General features: G+C 37.3%; 1 protein-coding gene across 2 annotated transcripts; it reads right to left on the reverse strand.

Annotated features, from left to right (window-relative positions):
• Positions 1–355: 355 nt before the first annotated feature.
• Positions 356–11,871, reverse strand: LOC113111177 (importin-9-like). 2 transcript variants are annotated; one of them, XM_026275684.1, is made up of 24 exons: positions 11,599–11,871; positions 9,559–9,620; positions 9,392–9,478; positions 9,116–9,317; positions 8,924–9,012; positions 8,731–8,817; positions 8,074–8,193; positions 7,875–7,975; positions 7,366–7,424; positions 7,104–7,255; positions 6,928–7,026; positions 6,742–6,848; positions 5,986–6,125; positions 5,733–5,892; positions 4,967–5,193; positions 4,730–4,878; positions 4,528–4,656; positions 4,166–4,441; positions 3,183–3,349; positions 2,962–3,095; positions 2,759–2,878; positions 2,552–2,662; positions 1,076–1,152; positions 356–989 (listed from the first exon to the last, which is right to left on the reverse strand). In XM_026275684.1, exons 1-24 carry the CDS (start codon positions 11,762–11,764, stop codon positions 879–881), a joined length of 3,132 nt encoding a protein of 1,043 aa, XP_026131469.1. In that variant the 5' UTR covers positions 11,765–11,871; the 3' UTR covers positions 356–878. The 2 variants fall into 2 exon arrangements, with proteins under 2 accessions (XP_026131469.1, XP_026131468.1); XM_026275683.1 differs by having other exon boundaries at positions 5,733–5,895; positions 11,599–11,870.
• Positions 11,872–12,029: the final 158 nt, after the last annotated feature.

Raw genomic sequence — 12,029 nt, forward strand, 5'->3', positions numbered from 1 at the left:
TCTTTTAGCAAATCAATGCTTAGTAGCATAATGTACATATCCTTTATGTAATATATCAAATTAAAATAGCTATTTGCACGTGCATAATTAAATCGGTTAAATGTCAACGGCAATCAATAACATCTTCATAAAAAAATTATAATTCTTCAAAAAGTTGTCTAAATCTCCAAAAACTTAATTTTGAATGTAGACTCTTATAATTTAGACCTTAACAGGTCTTTTATTATGAAATTCTTCTCTTGCCACAATGAAGACAATGCTGCTAATAAGATTGTAGCATCACTATGGTAACACTATATTATTCTTCATGCTCACCCAACAGTGTAGCCATAAAGATCAGGCTCATGAGACCACGTAATGACAAACAACATGGATAACTTTAATAAGGCCGCCAACAGATCCAACTTCTTTTCAAAGTGTAGATTCATCATCTGCCAGAAGTCTTTTTCCTTCCTCCCCAGATAGATTTTGTAACCATTGTGATTTAATAAAGTGAGAAGGTACAGATGGATAGATGACATTTTAAATCATTTCTTTACTGTTACCAGTCCCTTGGCAAAATTTTTTTTTTCATCATACTAGACAGGTCTATCAAAGCACAGTAGTGTTTTGACATCTGATTCAAATGTACCCACACAGTCCTGCTGCCCCTCATGCCCTGCTCTTATAACATCCCGGGAATCAATGTCTATTCCTTCCCTTAATAAAATACAGGGAGAGGCACGTAAACCTTTAAGTCCTCTCTTGGGTTGTGGATCAAGAGCGTTGTCTGAAAGGCATTATGAGTCCACTCGAATGTTTAAGTTTGAAGAAAAGATGATTGAGTGGTAGAGACGGAAACAAAGGACAAGGAGCCAATGTTGGGTGGGGGATACAGGTCATATACCGATGGACTGCAAGACTCTTCTCTCTACTTCATTCAAGTGGCTTGAAAACATGCTATAGCAAGGCTGCTGAGCAAACTGGGTAAGGAAATCTGTCAGGTATGCCTATGGAAAAAAAGCATGGGAGACAGGAGCAGTGAAGATATGAAGTATGGTTACAGTAATACTTGAGATGGTGCCAAATAACTTACCTGAAGGTCAATTTGATAAATGGGGTCCTTCAGGGCGTCTGGATCCTCCTCATCATCATCCTCATAATAATCATCGTCTAGAGGGAAATTACAATAATTGTTATAGATCATTTGTAGTAAAGACAAGGTAGTGAATATGGAAAGCATTGTGCACTAATTTACTCATGTTTTTGTCATTTTACTTTACTAATGAATCCTAACATTTAAAGAACAGCATGTCTGCCCGCCACAAAAACATTAAACTATTAAAACATTTTTTTTTTACATTTTGAAATAAATCTGAAGTACTAATTAAAAGGAATACTGGGAAAAAAATTAAATGTTAATAAAAACTGCAATAATAAATAAATAATACAAAAATAAGTTGACAAACTTTATGGCCCTTGTACTTTTGCATCCATTAATTTTTCATTTTTTTTTCCTGACGAATAAAAGAAAACAGAGAATAACGGTTGTATTTTTATATGCTATGCTGAAAACCAAAATTTAAATTAGAACCGTACACAAAATTCTGTCTGAAAAAGTAAAATATTGACTTCTTTTCAGATTTTTCTAATTCTGAATGGCTTAGCCCATAGCCAAGAAAAACAGCAAAGAGCACTCCCTTAGAATAACTGAAAAGCTGTCACTCATTTGAGTTCAGTGCAATCTCACAAAGTTCCATTATAATCGATGAAGCTCTACACAATTAATCTCTTATTTAACTCATGTTACACTTTCTTTGTTATAATAAGAGACTCCCAAGCGTGCATCATTGAACAAATTGTGGTGTGGAGTGGATTCTAACTTAAAACACTTATCCATTGCAAATCAACAGAAAATGTTAGTGATTGGATGCGTTGATCAGTGCAACAAAAACATGTTTTACACAAATACACACTGGAGCGTTTGGAAAATATGTTTTGTCAGTATCCTCTTGCTTTCATTTCGTTCCCTCTAGCACTCCCACAGAACTGGCTCTGGATACAGTTAATTGCAAAGAAATATGTAATGAGTATTTCATACATGTTTTTAGGAGTAAAAAAAAAATATCAAGATCATAAAAAAAATGAAGCCAAGGTTTTCATAAGGGTACCGGCAGACATGACAGCAGCGCGAGAGGGCATATATAGTTTACTTTACAGAAATGCTAAAAAAGCTAGAAATTAAATTTAGCATTTATATATATATTAAAAAAAAAAATTATTATCATTGGAATTTTGAATAATGAAAATTAATTTGTGTCTGCTTATTCTATTTATCAGTGTTTGAAACACAAACAAGAAAACGCATTTTCTGTATTTAATTTCTGGGTAAATGAATGGATGCAAAAGTACAAGGACCCTTTTTCACAATGCTCAGAACAAAGGTTTGACTCCCTGGGAATGTGTGAATTAATAAAATTTGTAACAATAAGTCACTCTAGATGCCAAATGCATACGTAAAATTAGAACGGACAAATGCAAATTAAACCGTTTTAGTATTATGGGTCTTCACCATATTTGTTCGAGGAAATGAGATCAGACAATAGCTGTCCTGCTAATCCTTCATCTTCCTCGTCATCGTCATCTTCATCCGCATCCAGTTCATCCCACATTCCACCAGAGTCTGCAAAACAAATGTTCAAACCTTAAGAATGCTCCACACTTCAACGTCATCAATAAATACTAATACTAGGGGTAAAGAGTTCAACCACACAAGTACCTTGGCTCCAATCTGCAGGATTTGCTCTATTTGCATTAGCCTCCACCACGGAAGACAGTTCATTGACGATGAGTTTAAAGATCTTTACCAGCAAAGGAATGTTGGTCCACCGCTGTGGGTCTAAGATAAACAGTTCAGTCAGATATCGGAGACAATAACAATTATTAATCAATCATTTAGCAGTTTAGAGATTATTAACTCACTCTTGGCTGATTTGGAACGTGTGCAGATTCCCTCGTCTGGATTAAATAGTTCATCTCCTTTGACCACTATATCTTGGAGGCGTTTGTCATTTGTATTCAGACCATGCTGGAGAAGTTTACACAAGGCAACAGCACTGTGGACAGAGCCATTACGGTGTTATTTCAAATGGAAGCTGTGCAGTTTCTTCAGACACAACAAGGACGAGATTGGAAACCCTCACCTGACTTTGCCTTCATACTGGCCATAAAACAGATGTTGGCGACTCATCCACTCAGCCATGACAAACTCTAGGGCAGGTTTCCCTGTGGGGCCTGGAAGACTGCATAGGAATTCTAGCAGAGGCTCCAACTGGGAATGGACCAGGTGGGCGAAAACCATGATCAGGGACTGTAAAATGAAGAGCGAGAATGTATTACACACCTTATTTGAGCCAGCAGCTACAGCACAATTCAGACTTATCTGTTGTACAAGTAAATTAATGTTTAACAAGGGGGGAAAAGAAGTTATTATTTTTAGCTTATTACGTGTTATTTCTTTACCTGTGCTACATCATATATCTGCAGTATTATCTCAGCACTGTGATATCTGACATTTCCCACATTTTGTTTTCATGGCTAACGTGAAACTGAATGTTCTAACATGTTAACTACTAATGAATCACTAATTAATGATACTGATTATTGTTACTATCTAATTATGGTTCTAGTTTCATTTCATAATTTGCCCAAGGTGTTTATTTAGTCTACACTTTTGGGATTATGGGAATTTGTTCAAACTTATTCATGCTGATATTTTTATGAATCATTCATAGAAGTTTTCAAACTTGATAACAATGACTACCAAATATGATAGAGGACCTATTTCACATATGAAATTAATGCAACAAAACACGCACACACACAAAAGACAAAGTTATTTAGTTTTGATAAAAAAATAAATGAAAACTGAAAAAATTAATTAAAAAACGTGAAAAAGTAATAATGCCAAAATCAGTAAGTGTTCAAATTACCGCGTTAACATTTAATTGATATTTAAAGTAAACATTAACAGTGATAGCCTAAACATGCATTTTGTACAAATATTTTGGTTTTCTCAAATTTTCCCAGCTCCCAGTTCTTAGTTTTAAAACCCCTAGGTATCAGTTTTGTATCGCTCCAGTGGTACTGTACCTAGGCCAAAACTCTGTTATTAATTCAACTCTACCTGCATCACACTGAGGGTCTCTGCCTGCTGCATCTTACTGAGAATAGCACGCAGTATTTGGTCCAGCTGGTCAGCCAACTGAGTGCCAGCCCGTGCAATGAGAGTGGACACCAGGCGCCCAACAAAAGCAGCGGTGAACTCAGACGTACGGGGGTCAAGGAGCTGACTGACAACCTGCATGACATACCACAGGCCACTGTGGCCTTGCTCATCTTGCCACTGGGCAATCTGCTCCAGCGCCACAGACACATAGGCCCTCAAGCATTCGCCACCATTCTAAAAAATAAAAAGACAAAATTCAGAGATGATGAGAGTCAAATATCAACTGACATGAGGACTCTGAAAATCTGCGAGAATGTCACCTGCATCGTGGTGTTGTCATCTGTGCGGAGGGTGCATTGGGCCACTGCAGGAAATGCTTGGCACACAAGCATGTCAGACAATGGGGGTTTAGTGTTACGAACAACCGTAGTTAGGATATCTATGGATGTCTGTGAGAACAAAAAATATGTATTACTTACAGAATACAGTAAGTAGTAGAACAAATTGACAAGTGTAACTTACAGCACAAAGGCCAGATGGGATTTTATCAGGCGGTGCCTGCATAATGCTAACAAGAGTAGGAATGAGGCGCATTTGCATGGGTCCTTGGCAGGCTTCAATCTGGGCAAGCTCCTTGAAGACGTCCTGCGCTAAAGAAGCTACAACAGGATCTAACAAAAATGGAAAAAAAGAACATGATAAGCGGGTAATCTTTTAAATTACAGAAAATACTAGCCGTTGTCTTTAAAATGATCCTACCATTACTATACTTAAGGAAGACGGCAATAGTGAGTGGGCAGATCTTGTTCTCAGCACTCGTGGTGAAAGCTGGATCCACAGTGCAAACAATACAGAGGGTCTCCATGACTAAAGTAAGAACTTCAGAGCTGAACTGAGCTGCGAGCTGCACCAGCCCTTCCAAGACACTGGGCAGGAAGGGCTGCAGGACATGAGTGCTCTCGGACAGCTTGAGTTGATCACAGTACCTGTGAAACAGACATACAGAGAGATCTCTATTTATGTGGACATCATGTTACTCATCTCAAGATTCTTCGATGATATTCATTTGAAATAGAAATCTTTACTGTGCTTTAGTAAAGGTCATTTCTGTCATTTAAGACCAATTTAATCCATCCTTGCTTTATTATTTAAAAAAAGGACAATGAATCACAGAGTTATTGAATACAGAATATAAAATTATTAAATTGTGTTCATTATTCAGTTTAAACCACACAAGATTCCTGCTTAGAACAATAGTGTATTGACTATTTTTTTTCCGAAATAGTATATTACATTATACATTATTTGTTATAACTTTATTTCAAGGTGTCTTTGTTAGTGTACTTATACATTTAAGTACTGAGCAATATTAATTAACTACAAGTACTTATTATATAGATATGGTTATTTACATGTAATTATTCATACAGTATTGTTATCACAATAGTAAGTAAGTACATGTAACATGTAACAAGGACACCTTGAAATAGAGTGTTAGCCATTATATAGCTGGAGAAAGTCCTACCCCCAGATGGCTCTCACAGCAGAAATGCGGACCGAGGGTGGCTGGCTCTCATGCAGACCACTCACAGTGGCCTGAAGGAACTGCTGTATGAGTTCTGGGGACATCGCTGCAGTAAAGCGACTGGCTGCCCATAAGGCCCGACCCAAGAGGAATGGAGAGGCTGCTGGGAATTGAATAACATGGGGATCAGATCGTCAGGTCTACACTCCAAATACAGATGCAGGATCAAAATTAAAATCTAGAATAAAGTTACCTGGTAAATTGAGGTCTGCAAGGATGACACTGGCAAGGAATCCATGCATATCGAATTGCACACGACCGTTCTTTACATTCTCAGTGATGATGGTCTTGACTGAGCCCAGGGACAGCATGCAAGCCTCATGCACCTTCCACCTGCATATCCATATAGATACTAATGTAAGGCAGGGGTTACACAACTTTTTTGTCAGCCGAACCCCTAAGACATAACATATTTACTTGAACTACCACCAGAGATAAAGTTAATACTTCAACAATTTAACAGCACATTTTATGGTTCTCTGATATTGGCTAATGGGCATGCAACATGAAATTGGACAAAATGTATACTTATTATATACATTTATTTATACATAGGACCGCACATATATCGGGTTTATTATTATATTGTTTTAATTGACTATAAAAATGAAGATATAAATATATTTCTGTAGTAAAATTGGCTGGTAAAAAAAAAAAAAAAAATCAATTTAACGATAATAGGCTGCAAGATACTCTACTTATATTTAAGTATTAATTTCTTTACTTTCAAAAATTCAAATTTGTAAAACAACTATACGTCAGTTTCATTTTTATTTCTATTAATTCCACAACCAAATTTGATTGTTTCAATTATTTAGCTTTTCATCAATTCATCAATTCAAAAAGCCTCTGCAGTTCCCTCACCAATCCCCATTTGGAAAACCCTGATGTAAAGCAACACACTGAAAAAGAAAGTTTAACTGAGAGAAAGGATGTCTTCTCTCTTTACCAGTGTTCACTGCCTGTGTTCTTGGCTTGCTCTGCCTCCTGAAGGTGTCGAGTTGCCGCCGCCGCTAAAGCAGCAGCGCTCTCGTTCTGAAACTCGGCAGCAACAGCCTGATGAACAAAAGCATACATTGAACATAAGAGAGGGAAAATATTTCAACATCTACAAACAAACTCTCTGTGCTCTCACCAGCAACAGATCCTGTGCCGATATCCGGACCGAATAAGAGAATGTATCATCATCCTCATCCTCAACAAACTGTTGCGGATTGGCTGTCCATACCTTGATCTGTGAGATGGATGAGAATGTTGTGATAAAGCTTTAGAAAAAAAGTCACATGACACGCACTCACCCTGCCCACAAACCTGATCCTCCGTGATCTGCATGTAGAGGATGATGTAATATATGAGCTCTGGTAAAGCTTTCTTCACTGTGCTCTTGAACTTCTTGTTTTCCAGCAGTGTGTGGACGAACTCAAAGATGCTGAAGACGAGGTTCTCAAAGCCAAGAACCTCACCTGCGACGTAACAATGAATTAACAAAGCTCAATGCTTACTAAAACAATCTGAATGACTTTGATCAATTCTTGCAAAAAAACAAACAAAAAAAAAAACTAGTAGCACATACCATCAGAGTCAACCGGATCATCTACTTCTTCTGTGTAGTTGACCTCAGTTCTCACATAAGTACACGATTGGTTAAAAAAAATACTTTGAATGTTTACTGATATTACCGACACTGACAAAAACAGCAATAAGATCTGAGATATTAATGGTATAGTTTACCCAAGATGGAGAAGGCAATGGATTCATATTATAACTGAACAGTTACAAGCAAAAAATATCTCGTTGGATGTATTTATTATAAACACACAGCTTTTAACTTATAAGATGTTAATTAATGGACTGTAGTCAAGTGGATGTTTTTATCGGTAAGTGTGGACTCTCATTCACACTGGAGTGGATTCATTGGTGTGCAAGTGGTGTGATGCTCAAAATCTGTTATTATAAATATGCAAACTCATCTACATCTTTCGATGGCTTGAGCATAAGTCAATTTTCATCTTTGGGTGAACTTTTCCACTAATGGTGATAGTTTAAACAAGTGGGAAAAGCGGTCAATGAATTAATGGATATAAAGAGGCGCTTTCTGTCAAGGTGTTCCATACTATAGGTAGAATCTGTTGCATGGAGGACACCATGGGTTTGGGGAAGTTCTTCACAAGGGCTGTCACTGCCTATGAAGGGAAAACAATTGATAATTACATTCATCTAAGGAAACATTACATCACTAAGGAAAAAAAGTATTTTTCTGCACAATGCAACAGCTAGTCACCTTTAGTACTTCCATCTTCAGGCCACTGTCTGAAGTGGGTCCATCTGGAATCTGCAGCGCCTGTATGAAGGCCTCGGTGAACTGCTGCACCACCGGGAAGATTAGAGTATTGGCAGCACCCTAAAATCAAACATGACTGTTTTAAAATGTCAGTAGCCCATTTAATATTTATTGTAAAGTATTGGGTATTATGAAGTCGCAATTTCCACTACATTTATTCATTTAGGTTAATTCATACAATGTGGAATTAAAATTTTATACAAATACAGCTCAAAACCTTTTTTGAGTTGGGTTGATGCATGTTTTTAAAAAAAGTCTCTTTACCAACAATGCTTTTATTTGATGATAAAATACAGTAATACTAAGAAATATTTATGAAGTTTAAAATGAAAAAAATAAAAATACATTTATATATATATATATATATATAGGAGGCCATCAGCCTTCAGTGTCACAGAATCCTTCAGAAATCATTCCAATATGCTGATTTTGTGTTCAGGGAACATTACTTTTTATTAATGCTGAAAACAGTTGCATGGCTAAATATTTTTGTGCAAACCCTGATACATTTTATAAACATGTAACATTTTAAATGTGTATACTGTCCAAAGAATTACCTATTTACCTATAAACGAGAGTATTTTACTGAAACTTTACCTTTGCTACTTCATCAATTGCACAGATGAGATTGGCACACGTGGTAAAGATCTCAACTGCTCTGGATCGAGTGCGAATACTGTAAACCTGCAAGAGTAACAACACAATGTTGTTTTTGTCAGTGATATATAGTACACATGGTTGTCTCAAAAGCAAGGACTGTACTGTGTTTTTATTAAGCTGAGTATAATACCTCTGCCATGGTAAAAATCTTGTACATTTGAGGCAAAATAACAGGTGCAACATCTGGCATCTGTACATCCGTCACCTCTCGGGTAAATTCTATGAAACGCACAAAAATATGTTGCTTAGTAATGGTGAAAAACACTGTCACTTGATGCAACTGTGAGGAAGAGAGGTCTAGATGTTCTGACTGAGTGATTACCTGTGAGGACCCTCATGGCGCCGTGTACAGCGTTAACATCCCCACTGGCCAGCATGTCCATGAGGAGCTTGAAGAGCCCAGGCCAAGCTTCAGGCCAGTCCCAGTGTGCAATAGCTGACACGGCGTAGGCCACGCTGGAGCGCACCTTACTGATGGCCTCCCGCAAGCCACTTGGCAGGAGCTCACGGATTGCAGCTTTGGCCTGAACAGAAAGGGATACGGGTAACAAATTATCTCGGATAGTGTCACATCCAGACATAATTATGCAGTTTTTACCCATTCAGTCGTCTCTGGGGGCCTGTATTTCTCTGACTGGGCGCACCAGTGTGTCTCAACATACTGTTTCAGAATCACAGAGGCCAACTACAAGAGACATACAGCAAACAAATTAATTAAATATTACCGTAATTTATGTTAATTTATGCTTTGATATGAATTCTTACTTGGCGTATAGCAAGTGCTCCATGTGGGTCGACAGTGAGCTCTGCGAGGTGAACTCCAAACTCTACAAAACAGGTGAAATAATATTGCATAGTCAGCCACAACAACCATTAGCAAATCAAAACTGTTCATAGATTAATATAGGTTAAGATTAGTTTAGTTTAAAAGAACAACCAACAATCAGTTTAACTTACAATAACAAGCTGATACCACAAATGCATTAAAAGCCAAGTCTGAAGAGTACATTCAAAAAAACCATTTCTAATGTATGCTTGATTCACAGCAACACAGCACTGACATATCTTTCATCATCCATGGATTTAGCTCAATGAGAGGCTGGTGGCCAAAAAACAATGTTACTGCTGACACCCAACACCCTGAAAGAGAGGCCACAGCCAGTGACCCACTGGGTTACACGGACCGACTGATTTTCAAGGACATTTCTACCTTTAAGTGGGCATGGTTTCATTCTAAACATAAAGACATATAGTGTACAGTCGGTCCACAAATACACAACTGGTTGAAACATTTGTGGTCATTTAAAAAAAAAAAAAAGAATACTTTTATTCAGCTAGGATGCATTAAATTGATCAAAAGTGACAAAGACATTTATGTTATAAGATTTCTACTCCAAGTAATGTTGTTCTTTTGAACTTTCTATTCATAATAGAATCTCAAATAAAAATAAAATATTATCCTGGTTTCCACAAAAATATTAAGCAGCAACCAACATTGTCAATAAAAAAAAAAAAAAAAAAAAACTGGAACACAAAATCAGCATGTTAGAATTACTTCTGAAGGATCAAAGCCATTTAAAGCTTTGCCATCACAGGAATTGTATTTTAAAATATATGAAAATAGAAAACAGTTATTTTAAATAGTAAATTCACTTCATAATTACATCAAAGAACTATAAATAAAGCATAACTATAACAAAATAAAACAATAGCTCCACTACAATAATGCACCATTTACTCTCAGAATATGAAGAACATACTTCAATATGAAGAGAATATAATAAAATACAGGTCAACTAATGTATACTAAAATAATTTGCTTCCATTTGAATGTTGTTAAATCATATGGCTTTTGCAGTGACTGATTCTTATCTTTGGTCAAAGATACTGACTCACATCCAGACACATAAACAACATTTTCTTCTTTTTTTTTCCCCCCAAAAGATGACGAAACAGACAAAAAAAAAAAAAAAAAAAAAAACTAATTAATATCTTAAGTTTAAAAAATAATGGGTGATGTAACCTTGATTATAGTGGGTACTCAGACTTAGTATTATGGACTCTCCAAGAAACCAAAGTCACAATCTCTGCTTTGGCATAGAAGTATGAAGGTAAAATAGGATGAGGAGTTGCTTTATTATTTTATTCACAAAGCATAATTAAAGAAGTCTGAGAAACATACAAAAAAGCAAAAAAAGAATTATGTACAAAAACGAACTTTTGGAAACGGTTAAAGGGGTAGCTCACCCAAAAAGTGTCATCATTTACTCGCCCTCGTACTGTTTTGAATACGCAGTCATTTTAAATGACAAATAATGCAATGAAAGTTAATAAGATTTGGAACCACGTGAGCTTGAGTAACGTTAAATGACAGAACGTTTTATTTTCTTGAGGGGTGAACTATCCCTCAAACTTCGCTGAAAACTTAAATATTCTCACAAAGATGACGCGTATTTATCAACACTAAATTACCATCATGTTAGTGAACTTAAGAGTGAAACTGAATACGGATCCACAGAACCGAACTTCTCACTTAGAATCTTTTCAGATGACTTCAAATCAATCAAATGAAAACGCGGGGACATGTTGGATTCGGCTGCACATGCTTGTACCCCCCAATTCAAGCCGATGTGTTGACAAATTCACCGCGACTAGATAAATGCTAAACACGGTCGACACGCGTCATAAAACCAGCCAAGGTTTATCGGAAATTGAAAAACGATCGTCTAAGAAGGCCCATGTGTAAAAATCTGCACTTCACATGGTGTCATGCATGTTGTGGCAGCATCTCGCGTCAGTTCTTACCCTCCGTCACTTCCAATACTTTAATGCGCTCCTCCGCCGCGGCACGCACTTCTTGCACCGGCGACAGAATGGCGTTCAGCGCGTCTATAAGAGTCTCCTTCAGTCCTTTATCCACCTGGTCGAGAGTCGAAACCGGGCCGGGACCCGACGCGTTCATACCCGCCATATTTTCGCCAGTCTTACTGACTGCTGAGGCTAACGGAGAGATGACCGGGGACCCGACGGAAGGATGCACACACAGCGCGCCAATGCACGTTCAGGGAGGGACTATGAAACGACGAAATGATGCCATTCGTAAATCATTGGCGCTTTCTTGATGATAATGGCTCCATCCACAGGAATGGAGGTTGAACAGCTACACTGAACTGCCTTTAACTTTGTCGCCACCTTATGCTCAGACCTATGCATTTGCTTTATGCAAATTAACACAT

Source organism: Carassius auratus, chromosome 11 (assembly GCF_003368295.1).
Source record: "Carassius auratus strain Wakin chromosome 11, ASM336829v1, whole genome shotgun sequence".
NCBI classification, from domain to species: Eukaryota; Metazoa; Chordata; class Actinopteri; order Cypriniformes; family Cyprinidae; genus Carassius; species Carassius auratus.